Source organism: Haemaphysalis longicornis, unplaced genomic scaffold (genome assembly GCF_048455015.1).
Source record: "Haemaphysalis longicornis isolate Haplotype H1 unplaced genomic scaffold, Haemaphysalis longicornis Haplotype H1 scaffold_153, whole genome shotgun sequence".
NCBI lineage: Eukaryota > Metazoa > Arthropoda > Arachnida > Ixodida > Ixodidae > Haemaphysalis > Haemaphysalis longicornis.
In genome coordinates, this window is record NW_027526260.1 from 271807 (window position 1) to 295268 (window position 23462).

The window sequence follows — 23462 nt, forward strand, 5'->3', positions numbered from 1 at the left end:
GCTTGAGCGAGCTTTTTTAGCCGCCGCCGTCCTGGTGGCACGGCCGCTGGATGAAAGGCGCACCTTGCGTGCGCTCTCATCCAGCGGCCGTGCTGGTGGCCACCCTATATCCTTAACCCATCTGTTCCTAATAAAGTTCTATCTCTCTCTAACCGCGTGGTCCTGTCCTGCACTTCTAAAGAACGCTCCTTGCCTTTGAACTGTATTAGTTCAATGAAATTCCCTTGCGTCTATATCTTGTATATGCGACGTACGCCAATCAAGGATGGCACACTGACTTGTTCATGTTGTAGGCGTGGTGGCAGATCTTCACGCAAAAATAAAGTGAGTTCGGAACCAGAGCCCCAGTTTACGGGCATCAAAGAGGTAACACCGAAAGTTGGGCGAGTTGATAAATCATCTTGAAAGAAAACACACACAGCGCGCAAAAAAATTCAGGTCGAAAGACGGAGGGATGTACAACACAAGCATCCCTCTGTCTTCCGTCCTGTTTTTTTGCGCGCTGTGTGTATTTCTTTCAACATAAAAGAGATGTTAGAAGATACTTTCAGCCAAGGGTATTCAAATTTCGCGGTATGCAGTCTGCAGCACTGTGATATGACAGGAATAACAAATTTAATGACATTATGACATCTCCTCGCATCAGTAAATAAAAAATTAAAAGAAAATTTATGTTCGAAACCGCGATTTTGACCAATCATAGAGTTAATACTGTGCATGCGATACTGTGGCTTTGTGAAAATTTTCTGATTCAGCAACCTGTGGAGCTGTGGATGACAATGCCCGGTCTTTTCGTTCTCTAGTTTGGAAGCGTTGGAGTGGTGTATTTCAAAATAGCAGTTCACGATCGCGTTAAGCAGCACCAGTGGTCACGTATCCACGGTAGAGCCAGTCGGCAGCGTGTTTCGTAGTCTGTGCACTGCTCACGTGCGCAACAGAAGATGCTTCCTGGTGGCAATCGCCATATCCTCCACGACGTTCGCGAAGATCTCGACTGGAGACCCTTGAACTTCGTCCATACCCTACCCTCCGCCCAAGTATGCAGCGCCTGCGGGATGGCGGTCGGGCGGACGCATCTGCTGCCGTGCAGGCATGTTCTGTGCGGACCCTGCCACCAGCAGCAGAGCGAGCTGGCTGGGCCCCTGTGCTGCCCGTTGGATGGCGAGGCCTGTCCGGATGACAGCGTTCAGTGGAGGCAGTATCCGGTCAAGAACCTTTTGGAATTACCGGTAAGGCAGACGACACTTTCAAGCCATAACACACCACAGATGCTACTAAAAGTGTTCACACAAGGCCGGACTCTTGAGGCTGTTTTCACTCTTTTGGACATTTTTTGTTCCTTTTAGGTGTACTGCTGGAACAAAGACAACGGCTGCAGAGCCGTGCTTGCAGCTTCCGAGCTATCAAGACACTTCGGGCTTGAATGCGAGCATCATTTGGCTTCCTGTCCCAAGTGCTCTGCACAGATCCTGTACAATAACCTTTGCTTGCACCTGAGATCATGCACCGGGCGTCAGGAACCAATTGCGGCAGCAGCTGATGCCCCTTGGGCAGGGAGCAACCAACAAACCTCAGATCTGGCAGAATTGAAGACAATGCTGTCCACAGCCACTCGGGAAATGGGGCAGCAGCTTCTGGAACTGAAAGGCCGGCTCGAAATGCTCTCCCTGGATAGCAGCTTGGGAGCTGAAGTGGTGAACTCGCTTTCCCACACCACGAACAGCCTGAAGGAAGTGCAAGTTGACCAGGGCAATGCACTGTCTCGCACTGTGGACGACCTGAAGGAAACACTCCAACGCGACTTGGTGACCGTCATTTGCCAGAACACAAACGGCATCGCCCGTCATGCAGCGGACATTGCCACCGTAAAGCAGACGGTTGTGGAGACGGGCCGAGAGACGTCCCGGAAGGTAGACTTGGTTTTGCGCCACATTCTGAAGACTGGCTCTTCTCACCACTGGGCACTGAAAGGGTACTTCACAGCGAAAGACAGGGCCATGAAGGATGGGACGGTCGACCGTTTCAGCATTCCGGTTTACCTGTGCCACTACTTGATCTTGCCTGGGGTTCTCCTCAAAAGGAACGGCGCAGGTGTTTCGCTCCACCTGCAGCTCTGTCTGAAGAAAGGCGAGGTGGACGAGTATCTCCAGTGGCCGTTCAATAAGAAGATGATGCTGTCTGTCGTGCATCCGGATACGGGCGAACAGCGGACGGTTGAAAGCAGACCAGGCGGTAGGAAAGAATTTTTCTCGAGGCCGACAGCCTCTGGCAACCCAGCTTTTTATTTTGATTCTTCTTTTAACTTGAACGCCCTGGAGCGTGACAGCTTCATCAAGAGTAACCAGCTCGACCTATGTTTCTCACTCCTCACCTGACGTGTATTTGTGTTTATGCAATGGGGAACTGGCCTCCTCGTGTGTGGTTAGTCATCAACGACGAAAGTGTTTGCTCGCTGCTTGAGCATGAACAAAAAGTGCACCCACGATACACAAAGCAGAGTGGAGAAGCAACTAGATAACAAGCTCAGGAATGTTTTTGTGCTGACATCTCGTCGCTGACCATTTGCTATTGAACCAGCTGTCTCACAACAGGCCTGTAAGACCTGAGTAAAGTATTTTTTTTTGCCGTGTCAGCTGTCAGTGATGTGATTACTACATTTGAATGTGAACATCGACAGAAGTCTGCCTGGTTGGGTTAAACTTGAAGAGGCAAATACACCAACCAAGGGAGTTTATTCAGGGCGTTTTATTCTCGATTACTACATTTGTGATCCATGGCAAGGTCAGTGTACGCTGGAAGCATACTTACAGTGGAGGTTAGCTGAGCTTGATAAACTGACTGAATACGTAATTAAAATCAAGTAATCATTTTGAGTTAATGATCAAAACTTTCTGTTTGAGACTGTTCTTCTCGCATATCATTCATCTTAAATTTTGTTCTCGGGAGATTTGTTCGGAATGACTGCCTCCAGGCGCTCCAGTTCGTGTCCAAGGAAGTCCGCCAGTGCATCAAACTTTTCCTTATGGCCTGTCTGTTGTTGGTCACACTGCATTCCCGTTAATGTTGAAGTAGTAGACGACTTTTTGAAATGCTGATGGTACCTCAGGACCGTGTCTTGAGGGAGTGTCCATGGAAGGATCTTGCTCAGCACGGCACAGTACATCTCTGGGCTTGTTCCAAGTGCATTCAAGCTTCTTCAGTGTATCTGCACGTTGCAGTTAGGTTACGTCAATTGACTACGGAACAGATGCCATATCCATTTCTGCCTGTAGCTGGTCTTGTGCAATGAGAGTCTGGTTGCTGAATTGCTTCGCTACTTTTTCTGTTGCACTGTTGTTGCAGTGCTCTGCCATTGGGAGTTCAGTTATTGCCGCCGCTGCTGAGCTGGTCAGGAGGCCGGCCAGTCAAGTAATGGAACTTCTCTGTCGCCCACAGTTTGGAAGTGTTGTGTACGGTTAACTCAAACACACGCCGAAATTTGTTCCAGTTGCGATGGTCTCCACCAAGTTTTGTTAGTTGAGCCATAGGTAGTTTCGTTCTAGTGGTTGTAGGCTCACTAGGCAGCGGTCTCGTAGGAGGCGAAGATCTCAAGAACTGCAAATCTCGAGACCTGTTGGTCTCGAGATCTGCAGCGAAGCTCTGTTCAACGACCTTGTCATTGAACAACGTTGCGCTGGAACTCTTTTCTGTCATTTCCATAGAACTATCTTTGTCCAGCCCTTGGAATGGTCAGTACATGGCCTCTATCCTCTCCAACGATATCGCTGCATCCATTGTTTGTGTTCAGGCTGCTGCTTTCGGGGGAGCCTCCAATCTCGTTCAAGATGGCGTTAAGCTTGTCCCGAAGGGCAGTTCTTAATCACAACTTGCGCTCAATGGAAGTCATCTTTGTAGTCCCCGGGGGTAGGTTTGCCGATCTATCAAGCAGAAAAAAAAAAAATGAAGAAAAGATGCGCACGAAATATACGAGGGAGCTCATTTTGATATTGCGCATTTCATATCTGGTCAGAACTGTATCAAGAATTTCTCATCGATTTTATTCCTCTCGCTGTTTAGCATTTCTTCATCAACTAGTGGTTCCATTTCTTTTCCAAGTTAGTGAAGTGCGGGAACGTGTTTGCTCTTGGCAACTTGCTTTCCCCTTATCACAGAGATGGACCATGTTTGCTCATGAAGGAATGTTTCTTTGGTTCCCACCCAATATTGACCCAAGTTTTGAGGTACATCCATAAAGCAACATTGGTTTTTGCTCGCTCTCTTTATTGTACCTGACCGTTTTACACGGCTGGGTACGGTTTGGCGGCCAACTGCGCAAACTTGGTGGCATAGCTGCTGTCCGAAGTCATAAAATTGAACATCTTGAACACAAGCTTGCTCTTTGAAATGTTGCATAAGCGACGAACTGGTACGAGCGAAGATAGAAGCATCAAAGATGAGTAAATTTCCACGTCCGGTGCATTACGGCTACAGGGACAGAGAGAAAGAAGCTTTGAACGACCCCAACAATGGGTGAAAGCTATCTGCTCAGCAGGATTGCAACATTTTTCTTCGTTCCTTTTGCCATAAATTTTGCTTGAATTCGTTGTGCTCGGGGCTTCCAGAGCTTTGTTCTACATAACTCAGGTGGTGCCACTGTCCAAGTGGTCAGTGAAGCCAACATAGCCGCTGTTTCTTCCACAAAAAAAGACAAGGAAACTTATTTTTCAAGTAAGCAGGTATACTGCCACATCTCCGCTCTTGGTGTTCAACAATAAAGGCCCTGAAGTGCGATCTTGAGCAAAGTTTGAGCGCAAACGGAGCAGCGGTTTTCTCGGAATTTTTTTTTATTCACTCGTTCATCGTCGTATACCCTGCTATGGAGGCTTCTAACCCTGCACATACAAACCCGCGCGCCAAGCCACGCACGAGAGCTCTGCCACCCTACCCATTGCGCAGGCGCAGTGCATACATTACTTTTAATTGCTCTCGCGGATCGAGGCTTCCACAGCAACCGGGGGAGGGGAATAAGGCGAGCGCACAAAACTAACGTGAGGCGAAGCTTCTGTTGCAGGCCGTTTTGAATTCTTCACCCAGAAATTGCTTTTCTTTGAGCGCGCCTACCACGAGACCCGCTGCTTTTGCTAGGCCACGAGACGTTGCAAGCGCGGTCGCTGGCGCTACCGTCGGAGCGGAAGAAACAAACGTAGTCGATGGCGCTTTCGCGGGCGCGCGCCGCGAAACTAATATTCTAGGGATCGTAATGAAACCATAGCTAGAGGCCGCTTGCTTAACCTTGGCGTGACCTTGGCTGAGCTTGAAGGTCAGAGGGACGTCGCTACTGCAGTCGTACCTGCAGTACAGTAGCTAGAATTCTAGCCACTGTACCCACTGTATACCTGCAGTAATAAACTTCGCCCAACAGAACCAAATGCACGGAGGAAACGTGCGCGCTGACATGACGTAATTGTTGCCAGAGCAAATTTACCTGAAGGGTTGAATAGTTGTGCGGTCGTAATAAACATATGGGACTTCAATAACACTGATTGCTTTAGACAGGCTTAGACAGAAGTCTGCCTATGTATGTTTACATATGCATCCACCCATCTCGTGTAAATGCGCAATGACGCTAGTGAATAAATGATAAAAAAGTGAGTTTCCCACGTGAGTGGCTGGTGGCGTTGGTGTCCCCTGCAGGGTAGGCACGTGGCACGTGCTTCGCTTGTGCGTCCTTGCCATCACTCTACCATCACTACTGCGCAAATCATCCGCCCCTGCGCACTGTGATGATAATGTGGCGAGTGATGACTCGCGCTGTGGCGACACCGCGACCTTGAGCCGCGACCCTCCGTGGCCGAGTACCTTCGTGAGTATTGTTTTCCTCTCTTCTAGGAGCACGTTTGCTTTGCGTGCTGTCGAAGTGAAACTTGTTGCCGTGCGGCTGAGAGCCAAATAGACACACTTCGGGCTCGGGACTAGGCCTAAGCTGAATGTGCCACGCTTGCATGCAGCTATCACGGAGCTCGGCTTTCCATAGAGTTTCATACAATAATAACTCTATCCGGCTTTCAGAATCTAGTTACATCCGCTTTATGACGTAACACAAACGGTATTTAGTTGTTTGAATAAATTCTGTTTATCCGTGTGCTTCTATCACCACTTTTATTTCAATTCGGAGATTATTTCAAATTTCGAAATTAATTAGTTTCGAAGGATAGTTGCGATATATCAGTGCCAGGTATGCGGTTGTTTTTGAATCATGATGTGAAAGCATTGGTGTTTGCGTGCGAAACCGCGGCTGTGATTTTACTTTCAATAACTGCTGCAATTTTGAGACCTGCACTAACAACTTGTTCTTGCTGTTATCCACTTCCAGACGTGATCAGGTGGCCTCAAGCTTAGTTTATTTTTTTCTGCTAGTTGTTGGGTAGGCTCTGCTTGGCAAATTTTGCTCGGTGAAACTTTTACAGAGTTAGCAGACCACTTCATAAAGTTCAAGCGCTTATTAATTTGGAAAAACTTGCGTGCTGCATATGTGCAACCATGCCAGCCTTTTGGTCATGCCCTTCGTCATGTTAAAACTTGGGGCAGCCAACAGCAGTGGAACAAATTCGTGTCCTTCAGGTCCATCATGATTGTTCAGGAACTTTTGTTCGGTAGAATGTTTTGGCTTGTGCTTTGCCGAACTGTGCCCCAGCCGTGCCATGGTATTGGCATAGCTTTTGTACCCTGGCAGGGAGTTTTTTGTGGACGAATGCTTCTGTTCCCTGCAGTGGTCCACAACCGGCACTTCCTCCCGGTCATCGTCGGATGACAGCGTGGACTTTTCCGCTGCCAACCAGCGGATCCAGCCAGGGCTGGTGGACCCCAGTGCGCCCAGGCCTGAGCACTGTAAGGGATTATTCTGAACTTGCTGTTTGGGAATTTAATTGCCATTTCTAAATGCCATTTTTGGATCGTTCTGTCGTTGACTGCAGACTTTATTCAAATCACTTTCACCCATTTGCAAATGCGTATTCAGTGTCCTGCAGGACATTTATGTCCTGCAATAGGGCATAAAGCTGAATTCATAACGTGATAAAATCAAACAGCTAGGTTTTGCTGGCAGATACTTTTTAATGTTATTAGGTTAAGGGCAAACTGTAGTTGTATCATCTATCAACTCGCTGACGCTATTAAGTAAATTAAGTAAATTACGATGTCTTTACCCTTCCACTGCTGAGTTGTTTTTTTTTTTAACCGGTTCTCGTGTGAAAGCAAGCCAGAAAAAACACTGGCAGGGAGAACTCCCTGCCTGTTCTTCTTTTTCCATTTTTATCTACTAACATTCCACTTTTATTTATGTTGTGAAGGAGGTTAACATTTTACATGGTTATATCTATTCTCTAATAAACAGTTATAGACAAATTGCTGTCAAAATGAATACAAATTAGCTTCTAATGAGGACATCTAGGTGTTTTGAACAATTTATCAGTGGAATATTCTTTATAATGTGGCTTTATAAACTGGGGCAGCTAAAACACAGCGCAATTCCCATTCTTGGTTGCGTCGGAGTCGCCGTGGCTGCATTGGCCAGGAGAATTCTAAGCAGCGCGGAAGCAAAAACTTGCGCTCCATAGTTTCAAACGTACCCTACAAATTCTGTCTTTACTTGGCCTATCTTAAATAGCGCAGCAGGCTGCAATATTTTTGTTGCACTAGTTGTCTCGTGAGTGGCATCTAGTGGCAGGGGCATGCGTCTTGGAGTGGCTGGGAAAATGCTAACAAAGGGCTCTGATAGTGTGACAGGGATTTCTTTTCTTTGCTAAGGTCATCACAATTTTATTTATTTCGATTCCTATGCAGACCTCCCAGGGCAGTTCTGCCTATGTTTCGTTGTGGGTTCTTTTATAGAACACTGGACTTCGGTTATATGGGGTTAACTGGGTTTATTATAAAGCAGGAAGAGAAAGCTTATACAAGTGACTACATGGCTGCAGCGCAGAAGAGAAAGTGGAAGTGGCGGCCAGGGTGCGGGCGTAACTCGATGCCGTCGACTGCTCAAGGTTCACCGCGCTCCGCCGCTGGGAGGTAAAGAGGAGTGAAACTCGGGGGGCCTCGTGTTGGGGGCTGTTCCCGCCGGCGGCTTTCATACACCGTGGGTTGGGTCCCGTGGCGCCATCTGTTAGTTCCTCATGTAACACCCTAGAGGACTCGTCTTTCCCGGCGCCCTGGGAGTCCATCTCGGAGCCGGTCTATGAGGAGGACCGCAGCCGGTCTTTGCCACACCGCCACCCGGAGTGGCAGGGCCGGCGACTTCCCCTGTTGCGGCGGTCACTGCAGGCACCAGAAATGGCCACCTGGGAGGACATCTTCAACATCAAGGTGATGTTTCGTGCCGCCTACAACATGGATGTCTTCCGGGCCAAGGCTGGAGTGGTTGGGCGCATCACGTGAGTGCGTGTTCTGCTTGCACTGGGCTCGGTCTGCACTGCACTTCCTTCGGTCGCTTCTTCCCCCCCTTCCTCCCGCACGGTGTCTGTACAGGGATTCTGTAAACAAAGGAAAGCGGAAATTCTCGCCGATGCTTCTATTAGTGGTGGTGTGTCTCTCTCATTTCTGATCCAAGGACAAGCGACTGCTGAAATCCTTCTTGGACACGGTTGAGGAAGCTGCAGTTTGTGCGTTTGCTACGTGAATGCCGCACCATTGCTCTTGCCACAAAGGCCTGCCTCTTGCTCGGCTGGAGGGTCGCGTAGCTGACACAAAAGGTAGCGACGGAGGGAAAAAGTTCAACCGCCCCTGAGTCTAACGGCGATAGTTGAAACGCTCGGCTTTCTCGTGAGGGATTCGTCTGCTTTTGTTGGGGTTATGGACATTGATCATTAGAGAGTTTTAGCTGACCGTTTTTGACACTCCGCTATGCTCCCGACGGTCCGCTAGGCACAACCGCAGCGCCAGCGGCACAAAGGCTTTTAGCTAAGCGATAACCGTGTCTCCCTCGACGGGGAATGATTCGCGTCACTCGTCGTACCCTGTGCGTGTGCAAACCAAAACGTTATGCCAAAGTAAAGACGCGAATCGGATTTCGGTTGCTCAATTAACGTAAAATACCATGTTTAGAGCCTCATTTCACCTTTCTAATACAATGTAGTCGCTTACACGGTATAATGGTTCTAAATTATTTTAAAGAAGCCGATAAACTTTGGAATAGCCAAGACACGGCTGTCCTTCTTGGCGCTGTATAGAAGCAGCCCCGCACTTCGGTCGATGTTTTTCGCTTCTGTTCTAAAGCTCGTTGTGGAGTGTTGCACCTTTGCCTATTCGGAAGAGCTTCGCGATTTCGTCATTCGCGTTTCAACTAAAGAAACTGAGTTCGTGGGAGCGTGCTTGCATCGCGTGGCAGCCTTGTTGATATTCCGCACGGTAACGTAAGCTGCCGCGACGGTTCGCTAAGAGGCCCCGGTTAGCGGAGCGGGGCCCCGCTCCGGTATCGCCGCTAGCACCCTTGCGCGCCACGCATGCGCAATGGTGCTCCCGCTAGCTATTGGAGCGGAGCGGACCATCAGAAACGGTCAGCTAAAACTCTCCATTGACAGGTTGGACTTTGATCATTTACGGTTCGGACTTGCTTTCTCCATTTGCCGAAAAAGCTTTGCATTTCAACCATCGTTGTCGGGAGACGAAGGGGCGTTTATACTGTTTCGTCAGGCTTTATGCGCCTTTTTTTTAGCCAACATTGTTTTGGGGAAGGGTGGGGGGAGTGCACACCAGACATAGGTGCAGCATAAAAATTACTCTTCACACCTAAGGAGTATATTTTTTGGTAGACGTCACTAAAGTTGGCTGCAGTGCAGGGGCAGGTAGTGGCCGCGGTCCGTCCGGGTGCATTCCAAAATTTTTTAAATGCAGAGCATTTCAGTAACTCACGATGTCACCCGCGTTGACGTCTGTAGTCGTAGTCCGCACCCCTCCCCCTACACTATATAAAAAAAAATACTATCCGGCGTCTGGTTTCGATCCCTCGACCCTGCGGGCGGAACGCAATGTACATGGTGCTCTTCCCACTGTGCCACAAAGCCGACACAGAATGGGAAGCTACGAACGCGCCTTATATCCTTGACTCATTCAAACTACGTCAACAAGCTGGTGATACAACGCATTCACTACCACCAACTCCCCAAACACTAAACGTTAACGCAATACACCCACCCCCTATGCGACGCATTTACTCGAGTCCCCCTCGCGGGGAGATGGGCCCAATTACGATGGCAGTGCAAAGCCGGCACGTGCGGGGAGAAAAGAACAAAGAGAACAGAACTCCCGCTGGCGCAGTTTCAGGCAGGGGGCGCGCGAGCACTGCGAAGGCGGGAAATTTGAATTGCATGGGGTGGTAGCAGTAAGCGGATAACGGCGGTACAGGCCACTATGGCGAATCACTGCTCTGCATTTCCGACAGCTTTCACATTGAGTGGAACGGCTTCTAATTTTTTTCAGTCTGACAAAACTGTTTCCGCCAAAAATATGTGCGAATCTGTACATACGTGGGAATGAGATAAAAAAAAATTTCAACCAGATTGCTGAGGTTGACCAGCCATGCTTTGTTTCATGTTATCTGAATGACCCTATCACGCTTGCACAGAACACCGATATTCTGGTAGGATGAACAAGTGTACATGGTCCCTTTGAGCATTGTGATATGGCAAGGTTCGCACAGGTCCTTGAAAACCTTGAAAACCCATGAATTTAGAAGTGTAAATTTCAAGGCCTGGAAAGTCCTGGAATTTTTAAAGGGTCCTTGAAAACCCTTGATTTTTCTGGAGAGAACCAATGGCCCGATCTTTTCACAAGAATTTAAAGTGTTTGTCGTGAATTTTAGGTGTTAAAAATGTAAAGAAACATTGTAACAATCAAGTTTCAGTGTATTGCGTGAAATTACGAGTTGTGGATTCTCATTATTACGAGGCAACATTGGGAGCAGCACTCCTCAATAGAATTCATGTCACGATACAATCCCGTGAAAGCCGGCTTCTGTTCTCTATCTTGCATGTTCCATCTAGCCTCTGGACGGCCTTTCATTGCATGTTTGCTGTGCCTCATACGCTCCATCAGCGTTTGCTTTTACGGGCAAATGGTGGACGTGTACACAGTTCATGCTGCCTTGAAGCAACACTTGCTCGATTTAATTTCAGCTCATACTCTTGCTGACAAAGCAGGAGATGCAGGCAACATTAACTAAGTTTTGAAATCAAACAGCCTCAACAAAACACAAAGAAAAAAGAAAAACCCTAAATATAAACTATGAAAAAAAAATCTAGGGGAGCATTCATGGACCCATAGCGCCTATCTAAATGTGCATTAATGTTCGTAGTTATTGTGCAATATAAAAATTTTGCATTTTGTTGAAAAAGTTATAATCTCAGATAAAACGTAAGATGGGGACCTTGAAAATGTGTTTTCTGGTCCTTGAAAGTCCTTGAAAACCCTTGAATTTTTGCTTTTGAGGCCCGTACGAACCCTGTATGGGAAAATGAAGGCCCCTATTATAGTATTAAGACAATGGTTTTCTTTTTTTATTTTTAGCAATGCTTCGCTGAGAACCCTTATCTTCTCATTCTAATGCAGCGTCCCCAGGGAAGCACATCTCTCTTGAGGAAGGCTCTTCTCCGTTGTTGCCCTCGTAGCACGTAGCTCAGAGCCGGCCTACGAGGAAGACGGCAGCCAAGGCTCTGCCACACCGCCACCCAGTGTGAGGTGGTGCTGTCGAGTGCCCCCACCCTTCGCTGTCACCCGGCACCTTCAGGGAGGTCAGGGGCCTGCTGACCACTCCGTCCTGGAAGGACGTCTGCAACGCCGTTGTGCCACGCACCCCGTGGACCGTGTGGATGTCTACTGGGCCCAAGATGGAGTGGGTGCCCGAATAATGTGAGGGCCCTTCTTCTCTCGCCTTTCCTGTGTTTGGCTGCATGTTCTATTTGCGTCCCCCGGATTTTCTCCGCACTGCACTTAATTCTCCTAAAACTCCACTCTACGCCTACTACTCCGCCTACAACTTTGCCTACAACTCTGTCTACAACTCAGCTCTGCGACCAGGATGCATATTTGACAAACCAGGCCAACTAGACACATCCTACGTTTGCGCCTCTTTCATGTTGTACCAGGAGAGTCGAAAAACTAAAACTCGTTGGTAGGCTAGAAAGACCTAACAGATACTAGGCTATCCTTATTTTTGGCAATAATGTGTAGAATTAACCTAAGAGAACATGCTTGACATTAGTGTCCTTCATAAAATCGCTAAAGCTAAATTCGTGATAGAATCGTGATAGCTAGGTTCTGTCTACAGAGGCATTTTAGTGTTGTTAGGTTGAGGCTGGACTGTAGTGCTGTGGTCTACCAACGCACTGACGCTATTCCTGGTGGTAAAATGCCTGGTGCGATAATTCAGTTTGAACGACCTCTTTGTGCTGTTGCCAACAGTTATATGGTGCACTTTACCTGTGATGTTCTGTATGTCGCTCAGAACGTCAGCACCATGCAGTTTTTATGGAAGATAAGTTTATTTTTCAACATTTCAATCTCATGCTCTATTTTTCCGGGTAAATTATGTATGTTATGTGTTAAAGGAGCCATGAAGAGAAAACACAAGTTTGGTTCATTCAAAAGATTGTCTCGTTAGAATCATACTGACACCACTTTTAACGTAAACTTCGCTCAAATAAGCTACATAATTAGGAAAAACGGGAATGGTCATGCGACCCACCAGCTCATTTGCCGCAACAGAACCTATGTCGTCACATGAGCTAAGCTCTGCGATTGGCGGAGGCTGGCAGAAGCAGACGCAAATTAGGTAGAACTTACAAACTAGACGAACGAGCGATTTGCGCTTAAATTTAGGGCACATTCTTTACAAAGCAATAAGAATGATGGGACAAACAGTGGAAGTTACGGAAGCACATGTAAACATAGAAGTACTGATGCGTTCTGCTGTTCGTACTGCGCACAGCATGCTTGGTTTTGCTGCGCAGCACTACGGGGCTTGGGGTTGTCTCAGACGACACTGGCCGATTGACGCAAGCAACGGTGTCTTACGTGACCCCATTTGTCGAGCGAGCACTGTTTCAGGGAACGAATATTTTCTCCCAGAACAAAAACAAGCCAGGTTTAAATGCGGGCAAAAACAAACCAAACGCTTGCCACGGTACGGTGGCGCCATCTAGGTTACGGAACGTAAAGAAACGCGGGAACAAACCAACAGCGCTGTACAGGGTGGAGACAACCTTTGAACGGTCCCGTGCCGCCCCAATTGGGCCAACGGGCTCAACGCGTTATTCTTTTCGTTTCCCACGAGACCTAGCAACGCGAAACAGACAATATGATTCAAACTTCTTCAGTAAACCGCGTTGCGGCGATAATTTTAGCGCGGTTTTGACACAATGACTTGCTTCGGCGGCGAGCGAGCAACTGAAAATGGCGGCGCCAGTGTATACGTGTCTCTACCCTGTACGGCGGATGCGTGAATGAAGGTACTCTAGGCTGCAGAGCGGTCGGTTTCAGTGATGTCACTTGGGACCACGAAAACGCACGATTGAGCGGGAAAATCAAAATTTTAACCTAAATTGTTTAATTTCTCAGTGAATAAAGCACCGTTTGTATCCGGACAAGCGCTGGGGGCACTATAAAACACGAAATCTTTCGAATAAAACCAACTTGCATTTTCTCTTCATGGCTCCTTTAAGCCTTTCACTGCCAAGTTTTTTTTTTTTTTTTTTCTGACTAGTTCTCACAATAAAAGCATCCAGAAAAAATACTTCCAACGGGAAGTACTCCTCACAAGGTTTTCTTTTTTATGTTTGTTCCACTACTAATTCACTTTTGTGTTCTCAAGAACATCGGAATTTTACAGAACGGTGGAGTTTTCTCCACAATGGGGCTTTACAGAGGGCGGCAGCTATAACACAGATAGTGAAATTTCTTTCCTTGGCCATATCCAACTTAGAATAGTTGAGTAGCCGAGGGAAATTCAAAGCAGCGTGGTTGAAAAAAAAACGTTCGCTCCATCTCTAGTTCAAGATGTACCCTACCAATTATGTCCTTAACCTCCCTATAGGTGGCGTGACACGCCTGCAATATTTTTTTACACAAGTTGTCTCAGTGACACATTTAGTGGCAGGGGTGTGCGAGTGCAGTCACCCGAGTTATCTTGGTAGCAGCAGTTTACGGGTTAAAAAAAGGCCCTGATGGTGTGGCACAGATTTTTTTTATTTTTTTGCGCATTTCATTAATGCTAAGGTCGACGCCCCATTATTCATTTCCCTTACGCAGTCTTCCCCGCGAGTCATCCCTCGAGAAGTCCACTACATCGCTGCCCTGGGGGTCCAGCTCGATGCCAGTCTACGAGGAGGACTGCAGCCAGTCCTCTGCGCACCGCCACCCGGTGTGAGGCAGATCTGGCGATTGCCCGGCACCCTGGGGATCAGGACGACCTCTTGGACTTCCTGGTCGAGGATGGAGTGGGTGGGCGCATAATGTGAGTGCCCCTCTCTCGCCCCTTTCCACCTGTTGGCTGCGGGGTGTGTTAGTATCCCCCATCTTCATCTGTAGCACTGCCTTCCACTCGGTCTGTGACCGTACGCAGATCTAGTGAGCAAAGCGAAGCGGATGTTCCCAAAGTGGGGAAATTTTCCTCGATGATTCGACTCCCATTACTGATCAAGGACGAGCATCAGTTAAAACTCTCCCGGGATGCAGTTGATGAAGTCGCAATTTGTGCGTTTGGCTGCGTGAATGCTGCACCGTTGCTCTTTCCGCGAAGCCTTGCCTCCTACTCGGCAAGAGGGCTGCATAGCTTGCACATGCAGTTGTGATGGGGCTGCAGCCAGATTGCCCGGGATCTTGCCCTGCAGCCGTATTTTGGGTCACGAATTTAGATGAGTGGCCGTGTTCATTTTGGGTTGCAATTGCTTTCCTAGGGGAAGGGAGGGGGGGGGGGAGGACCGCTTATTTATTTATTTTTTTGTGTACGTGCAATGACTCGGAAGCAAAAAACGGGTTTTTGACATGTACTGCACAACTCGAGCTCGCTGTAAGACGAAGCCTCGGGTATGCCGAACAACATGGGTATGTTATCTGTTTTCCAAAGACTCAGAGCAAAAAAAAAAAAAAAATGCACATAACACAAAACTGCCTCACGTACTCTTCTGTTAAAACAAAATTTCACCATGACTGCCTCCGCTGATGCTTGGCAGGGCATTTGGGCGACCGAAGGGAAAGCAAAACTAAATAAAAGGAAATGAGGCAACAGAGCAAAGGATCCGTGCCATAGAATGAGCGACCGAGTCAATCGAGAGCCACAGATAAAGCTTGCCTCTCCACCAACCCTTACCTGCTAGCCGGCGATAAATCAAAAAGAGAAAAGAGGGCCTAACCTTTTCTTTCACTTCCTATGCAGCTTTCCCGGGGCAGTCCTCAAGGACTCCTTTTCCCCTGGGCCCTGGGAGTCCAGCTGGGAGCCGGTCCACGAGGACAGCGGCAGCTGCTCCTTTACCACACCGCCACCCGGTGTGAGGCAGGGCCGGCAAATGCTCCACCCCAGGCTGTTACCCGGCACCTTCAGGGAGGTCAGGGGCCGCCTCCCATGCACGGCAGCCTGGGAGGACTTCTTCGACGCCGTCACCTTGTCCACCTACCGTGGACGACACCAATCCTCCAGGCCAAAGATGGAGTGGGTCGCCGTGTAACGTGAGTGGCCTTCTTTAGCCTTCCTTTGTTGGCTGTGTGTGCTGCTTCATCACCTCGGATTCGCTGCACACTGCACTTCATACTGTCTCCTTTAACTTTACCCCCCTTGCCTGCGAGCTGTGACCCAGACACGTATTTGACGAACCAGGTCACCTAGACAGATCCTGCATTCGTTTCCCCTTCGCATCTTACTATAGGAGGACCGAACAACTATTATACGTGGTGGTGGGCTAAACCAAACTAAGATATGCAAAACTGTCCTTATTTTTGACAAGAATGCTTAGAGTGTACCTGAGAGAATGTCCTGTAGTAAAAACACATTCCTGGTCTTTAAAAAAAAAAAAAAGAATAAATTTGAATGTCTGGGGTTGGAACCAAGATTGCGGGCTTGAAAGCTTACAACTTTACAGTTAGACCAGTGAGGCCTACCAGCGGTGCCTGTTTAGTGGTTCGCTCAAGAGAAAAGAGTGCTACAAGCGACCCAGTAGACGACACTATTCGGGGCGTGTTTAGGTAGTAGGTAGCCAGGTTTGCCAATGACGCGGCTTTACTAAACAAAACGAAGCAGAAATTCCTACTTGTGGGGAAATGTTTGCCGATCTTTCATGTAGGGGTGGTGTGTTCCTCTTGTTTCTGATCAAGGACGAGCATCGGTTGAAACTTATTGATGCATTTAATGAAATTTCAATTTGTGCATCTGGTGTCGTGAATACCCCACTGTTCCTCTGCTGTAGCAGAGAGTGATACTGGGGTGAAATGGTGCACCTCATATAGCGTCTGTTCAGGAAATTTATGCTGTAGAATACGTATTACTAGTGTTTGGCTGAACTGTGGCCCTGCATTCCCCAGCGATCGTCATAGTTTCTGCACTGTAGCTTTGAGCCTTTGTGGGGAAAATGGTTCGGTTCCCCGCAGTCATCCTCGTCCGACGCCTCGTCCCGGTCATCCATGGTTGAAGACACGGACTTTGCCGCTGCCAACCAGTTGTTGTGGCCGGGGCTTGTGGAACCAAGCATGCCCACTCCTGAGTCTTGTAAGTGGTTCTTGTCATGAACATTCTGTTTGCTGGGTGAAAGGAATTCTCTAAACACAACTTTTCTTTATTCTGGTCACCAACTGCATTCAAATAGTTTTCACGTCTTGAAATCTCGTCCGCTTGGTTTGCCTGCGTGAGGTCGGCTCTTGCAGTGGCCGCAGCTGTTGGTTACAAGAGTGATGGTGGGGTGCTCTGTACCCAAATTAGAGGGTACTGCTAAAAGAGCGCTGCTGGGGACTGTGGCTCAGTGCGTCAAAAATGAAGCAGTTCTCGATATTCAACCTATGGTGTATGAAATCGCTTTGTATTTGTGAAAGTTTAGTGACTGTCGCATGGAAGTACATGGCTATACTCAGGTGAAAGTTAAGGATGCCAATGGCAGGGGTGCACATTTTGGAAGGACATCTAGCTTAATGCACGACATTGCCGTCTTTTCCTTGCATAGTTTTTTTTTGTTGCTGCTGCAGTAGTTTACTAGCAGATTAAGACTAAAAAAGTATTGAAGTGACTCGAGTCACGTTGGAAATACCCGCAGTAAGGCGCTCTCTGCGCTGCTCGAAGGAACTGCTGGCTGAGGTATTGAAGTGTGCTGGCAACTTCCTTCGTCGTTCTTGAGCTGTACCCAAGTATAGTTGAGCTCTAATTTCAATGTTTGGGCAGCTTCTGGCTATTTTCTTCCAACTGTACAAAGTGTTTCAGGAATACAGTTGAACCTCGATATAACGAACCTCGATTTAACGAAATTCGCGATATAACGAATTTTTTCAAGTTTTCTATCAAAATTTCGCTAAATCCATGTATTTTTATCTTGATTTTACGAAGTAATTTCGTGCGGCGCTTTCGATTTAACGAAGTCATGGCGAGAAAGGAAGAACGAAATTCCGGTCGAGGCACGTTTTATTTTGCCTCTCAGAGCCTACATTGAAAACATTCAGTACTCACATTAACTCTTAAAAGGCTAAAATGAAAGAAAAGCGGTGAATTATGCGGTTGACAACAATTAAAAGCGATGAAAGAAGCTGCTCAAAAACCGCTAGCGGTTATGGACGGTTTAATAGTGCGGCCACCATTTTGACGTCTCCATCGTTGCCTACGCCAGCGCCCTCTATGCTTAGGCTGCCGAAGCCTACTTCAAGTGTTTTTCGAGTCCTTGCTCACGGTGCTGCTGCTCGAGGTTGTGCTCACTGATAACCACGTTAATATTTTGTTCGTCTATCATTAGATGAGTCTTATAAGCAGCATGAGCACTCCAAGTGAAAGAAAAGTGTTCCGAACAAGAGCCTGAGGAAGTGTCTGAAACTGAAGGCCACCGAAGTGATGGATGCCATCGACGTTCTGCGGAGGCACGCAGGCGCACGCGAATGTTTAAGAGCAAGCCTTGTTAGCGCTGTCAGCATACGAGCGTCACATGAAGCCCACCCTGGTCAAGAAACGCCAAGCACTGCTTACGGACTTATTCACTACGGCTTGAACATCGAGTGCTGGTGGCAATAAATTGCTCTCCGAACGTGGTCAAAATGTGTTCATTAGACAGCTGCGATGCAGAGAAATCGGTTTCTTTAGGGCTCAGCGGGCATAAAAGTAATTGCTTAATCAAATTTGGCCAGAAGATATTTAATGTAAGCTTTCCGCTTTAGCGGGAGCACGTAAGCGCTGCTCCACAAAGTGAAGTGGTCCGTGTTCACTCCGCTGAACTCTCAATCATGGCTTTATCTCGAGTGTCGTGGTTGCATCACGCGCCCATACTGCAGAGCCCTTGTGCATGAAAAAAGTCTTTCGAAAGCTTTATAGCACCCTTCCGCTGTTGGCCCGCCGCACCCCTCAACGCCGCGCCTAAGCCTACCACTGAACGGACGAAAAGAGGCGTAACTTCGAACCAGCGCCTCACCGGAGTGAAGCTCACGGGGCATGGACGCGGGTTCAATTGACTAACAGCGGCGTTTAGTAGTGACCGAAATGAAAAAAAAAAGTGGAAACCTAGTCTGCTATCATATTTAATGAGGCGTTGCAGAAAAAGCACCGGTTTTACAGCGACACGAACTACTGTCGGCCATCCGAATTCCATTACCTAAGTGTTGAAGCTCTTAATTCACACAATTTTCGCGGCCAGTTTTAGTACAAATTTCGCTTTAAGTGGAGAGGTAACTACATAGCAGTTGTTTCTGAGTGATGGGCAAGATTTTGAAACCTCAATAACTGGTTAAATTGACTGTAAAATCGAAACCTCGATTTTACGAAATTCTCGATTTAACGAAATTTTCGCCCGCAAGTACGACTTCGTTATATCGAGGTTTAACTGTACCATTATTCAGTCATCACGGTGACCTTTGATGATTGCAGTGACTAGCAAAGTGGGGTGCCCGCTTTTATGGAGGTTGTTGATGAAGGCATTGGGAATAGTGTGTGTGAGCAAGAAGAATGCAGTGATGACGAAGGTGCTGACACCACATTGACGTTTGGAGAGGAAGAAACTGTTTTTTTTCAGCTCGGATGCTGTAGTTACCATCAAGAAGCTCCGTCTGCTGATTTCTCAGACACTGCAGATATGTCCTCGGTGACCTGCACAAGAAGGTCAAGGAAGTGCAGGCATTCATTTTGCACTGACGGCTGTCTAGTCGCCAAAAGAAAATGAGAGATTTCTTTAGGAATGAAGGTTGAAGTCAGACTCTTCTGAGTGCTAACGTTTTATTTACATGTCAACACATGTGCCTGCAGAGAAGGTATGTACTAATGCTTGCTGTTGTGTTACTGTTTTGACCCAGAAATAAACTGTTTTGACCCAGAAATAATGCTTTATCAGCGTTAAAATGTCGTTTCTTGAATTTGTGAGCCTCCGAGTGCATTCTTGGCGCCTTTCACTGCGTCAATCAAACCCTTGGCGGCATGCTCATCTCACTGTGCAGTAGACTCTGGTTCTCGTGTTACGTTTTGCTAGCCTGGTAATGCAGCTTCCTTGTAGCCGAAACACTGCTCTTGGTAGTGAGTGTGGCCATTTTTATGTGCTCCAAGTAAGAGCCGTGCATCCGCATCTACCGTGCTGGGCTTCCACGGTACTATACCTGACAGTGGCACCACTACTGGGGTTATGTTGCTCACCCATTGTGGCTTGTTCTCTGCAGGGCAGTTCCTGACCAGGCTTGGGGAATCCCAAGAGAGAGGGGGCGACCTGGCATGGTGGCAGTTGCGTCGCACAATGAGGCTGCTGCAGTTGCCCCAAGTGGATCGGAGCATGGACCCGCCCATGACCCGACCGCGGTGTGAACCGAACAACCCATGGGGTTGTTCGGGTCACACCAAGGTCGGGGCTTGGCCTTGGGGATCGGGGGCCTCCCATCCAGGATGATGTGGAAGTCCTCTTTGACGGGCGTCTTCTGGGCCGAGGATGGAGTGGGTGGGCGCATAACGTGAGTGCCCCTCTCTCGCCTCTCCTTTGTTGGCTGCGGGGTGTGTTAGCATAAACTAGCTTCATTTGTAGCACTGCCTTCCAATCGGTCACTTCCAACTCCTTGTGACTGAACGCAGATTTAGTTGGCAAAGCGAGGTGAATGTTCACTCAGCTGGGAAGTTTTCCCCGATGATTCGACTCGTTTGTGATCAAGGACGAGCATCGGTTGACTCTCCCGGAACGCAGTAGATGAAGTCGCAAATTTTGTGTTCGGCTGCGTGAAGACTGCACCGTTGCTCTTTCGGCAAAGGCGAGAGGGCGACATAACTGACTCCAATTGTTGCAACGGAGAAAGCTGTGGGCAGGTTGCCGGGAATCTCTCCCTGTCTACTTCAAATGAGTGGCTTCATTTCTTTTGCATTCCAATTGCTTTCCGTGGGTGGGTGAGGGGAGGGGGGGGGGTGTTCCTCCCCCTTATAGTTAGGCCTAATGGGGGCTAGTGTGTCTCTTGTGTGTGTGCAATGAGTCGGGAGCAAAAAATGGACTTTTGAGATGTAATGCACAACTCGGGCTTAGTTCAAGGCGTTTTAGTAGCCCTAACATGAATGGCAGATCACGGTAGCTAAAAATACTGCCTAAAGAGGGCAGTCATTGTGGCCCTCAGCTGCATCACCGCCCCTTCTTGCCTCCCCCTCTTCCAGGAACGAGTGTGCCAGCCTTCCGGCCCAGGCCATCAGGGCAACAATGGGCCTCCTGGAGCCTACAGGGATGTGATAGCTGTGCCAATTGCGCCTGACTGCGCACAGAGGTAAATCCTGCTACATTTCAAGCAATCTGTGCCAATCTTGCGCCGAAAATTTGTTTCGCTCTGGCAGAAGGAGTCCTTTTTATGTTACAGGCGTTGAAGAGGAGGGAATCTCACTATCTCCATCGCAATGAAGCTTGGCAGCAGTTCACGTGGCTAGCTTGCTCTAAGGGGTCGAGATGTGGAGGGAATAGAAAGGTAGTTCGCGGGAAAGGGACGAAAGTTCAAGATGGCTGACTTTGGCACCAGCTGTAAGCCGGTTCATTATTAAACACTTTCCAGCTTTAAAGAAAGTGACCGTGTCTGACTGAACTTGTCTTTCAGGAGGAAAGCTACAGGAGCACTTGAAAGCATTTTCTTTGCAAAGCTACTCTTCGTGAAGAATGCGGTTGAAGGTTTCACTCATTTTTTGCCTTTGTTTCGAACAAGTGAGCCGTTGGTCCACCTACTCTATGATGAGATGGTGGCCGTCGCTCACAAGCTGTGTGGATGCTTCGTAAAGACAGTCTTACCACTCGAAGAAAGCCAGAGAGTTGCTGTTGTTGCAAACCTAGCCTCCTGGAAATTGGAAAGCGAGATTAGAAGTTGGAGATTACACGGAGCGTGGAATTTCATCTTGGCAACTTTGGAGGGAAACAGACACTTAGGTTGGGTGCTGGAAGCTTTTACACAGACTGTGCTTCTTGAGCCCACAGTTGAGCGAAGGAGTCCTCTTGGGCTTATTTGAGGAGGCTAGCTACCAGAGGGCCGCAGGTGATCAAACCCTGCGATGTCTTTACTATACACACTCCTCCAGCTTGAACATGTTGAATCAGCTCCATCTACACAAAGTATTGGCAGCAGATTTTGAGCAGGAGGAGGCTGGCAACAAAACGAAGTTCCCTCTCCTGGCCGGACTAGTGAAGGCATTGCTTTGCATTCCACGTAGAAATGCGGATGTGGAAAGGGGCTTCAGTGAGAACCGCTGGCACCTCCATAAAAGGACTCTGTTGACGATACACACAATGTTAGTGGCATCAGGCACGTAGTTTCTCCCTCCAAATAACGGCCAGGGAGAGGGTTCTGGCCACAATCTATGGTCACAGAAATAGCAGGATGGCCAGAACTGTAACCATCGAATTAGAAAGCAGGTTTGTTTAAACAGGCAGGCGTCAGGGTATACTTTTGTGAAACAATATTTGACCCAGTTTTAAACCCATCACCTTGCTTGTAAGGTTTTCACTTGCTCAATGGCACGATACACCACTAGCTCATTGCATGCCTCGTAGCCTTCCCATGTCCTATTACCCTTCTCATACATGACCCTCTTGATTGATTGATTGTAGGGTTTAACGCGCCGACGCAAAGCAGGCGATGAGGTGCGCCGTAGTGGAGGGCTGGTGATTAATTTTGACCACCTGGGGATCTTTAACGGCACCGAAATCTCATACGCACGGGCGTTTTTGCTTTTCGCCTCCATCAGAAAAGTGGCCGCCGCGGCCGGGAATCGAACCCGCGACCTCGGGCTCAGCAGCGCAACGCCTTAGCCACTGGGCCACCGCGGTGGGTATACATGACCCTCTTCTGAAAGTGGTCCTTTGCAACAGTGTAACATTATGCACTCTTTGCACGCCTCCTGTCAATACGTTTTTTTTTATTCTCGTAGCAAACGGCGCTCTTGACCTTGGGTGCCCTTGAGGCAAGAAACTCCACTGAAGTCCATTATTGCACTTTAAAGCAACATCAATTTTGGTAATCATTTGTAATGCAAGGGTCCGGTGTCAAAAAAAAAAAACAAAATTAAATAAACCTTTGCCAGCCGTTTGTAAATGCAGTTGTGCTCCAGCAACCGTGTCCTTGTCTTTTCAGAAAGGCTGCCTGGTCCCCGGAAGCGACCGAGGACTTCATCCGCCTGCTGGGAAAGGACCGCACCGTGATGTGCACCCTCTTAGAGGTGAGCCATGAAACTCTTTTACGTGTGTGTGTGCGTGTGTACATCCAGGTGTGCGCAAAGAGTGTGGTTGGGAGGGAGGGAGGGATGCAGTTGCCATCGAGTCGCTATGAGAACCAGTCCCCATTAGGCTGAAGTTGAGTTTCTGTGCCTCCATCATGCACTTATGTAGTCCATTGCTCGACTACTTAGGAGGTGGCATTAGAGGCTGCCGTGCCAAGTACCATTATTATGTCGCATTGGTTTGCCGTGTGTATTTATACTATCTCTGCCTTCAGAATTTGAATTATCACCCTTCTCATGGGTAATCTCCACCTATTGTGTTTTTTTCCCTCATATGTTGCACACATGCTACGAATTTCCTAATTTTAGCCTTCAGCAAATCGTTAGCAAACCAACAGAGGGGGTGGTGCAAGAAAAAGGGCATTTTCTAATGCTCTTTTCTTGTCAAAAATTTGCCCGTCAGTCAAAAAAAACTTGCAGTATTTCTTTCTATTCTTTCATCTGGCAAGAAAACTCGCCGTAGTGTCCCTGCAATGGAGCTTGTTCGTCTGGTTTGGGTAAAGTAGCTTTTCTGATTCGCGTTTTGTGGTGGTTCTGTAAGTGTAGCTGT

The 23462-nt window shown here is 48.0% G+C and overlaps 2 protein-coding genes across 2 annotated transcripts; both read left to right on the plus strand.

Moving 5' to 3' along the window:
• Positions 1-773: 773 nt before the first annotated feature.
• Positions 774-3523, plus strand: LOC144165991 (TNF receptor-associated factor 5-like). Its single transcript, XM_077695662.1, has 2 exons — positions 774-1229; positions 1347-3523. The coding sequence occupies exons 1-2, from the start codon at positions 942-944 to the stop codon at positions 2373-2375; spliced, it is 1317 nt and encodes a 438-aa protein (XP_077551788.1). The 5' UTR covers positions 774-941; the 3' UTR covers positions 2376-3523.
• Positions 3524-6772: 3249 nt separating this feature from the next.
• On the plus strand, positions 6773-22853 carry LOC144165984 (uncharacterized). The gene is made up of 9 exons (XM_077695654.1): positions 6773-6867; positions 8165-8408; positions 11581-11880; positions 14278-14482; positions 15404-15693; positions 16609-16726; positions 19849-20133; positions 20816-20922; positions 22768-22853. The coding sequence occupies exons 6-7, from the start codon at positions 16642-16644 to the stop codon at positions 20070-20072; spliced, it is 309 nt and encodes a 102-aa protein (XP_077551780.1). The 5' UTR covers positions 6773-6867; positions 8165-8408; positions 11581-11880; positions 14278-14482; positions 15404-15693; positions 16609-16641; the 3' UTR covers positions 20073-20133; positions 20816-20922; positions 22768-22853.
• The last annotated feature ends 609 nt before the right edge of the window (positions 22854-23462 follow it).

What these genes read in the sequence shown, in the direction of transcription:
- LOC144165984 (XM_077695654.1), top strand. Translation starts at nt 16,642, where the DNA reads ATGGTTGAAGACACGGACTTTGCCGCTGCCAACCAGTTGTTGTGGCCG. An exon ending in CATGCCCACTCCTGAGTCTT is followed by an intron (nt 16,727 to 19,848) that starts GTAAGTGGTTCT and finishes TGTTCTCTGCAG; the next exon opens with GGCAGTTCCTGACCAGGCTT.
- LOC144165991 (XM_077695662.1), top strand. Translation starts at nt 942, where the DNA reads ATGCTTCCTGGTGGCAATCGCCATATCCTCCACGACGTTCGCGAAGAT. An exon ending in AGAACCTTTTGGAATTACCG is followed by an intron (nt 1,230 to 1,346) that starts GTAAGGCAGACG and finishes TGTTCCTTTTAG; the next exon opens with GTGTACTGCTGGAACAAAGA.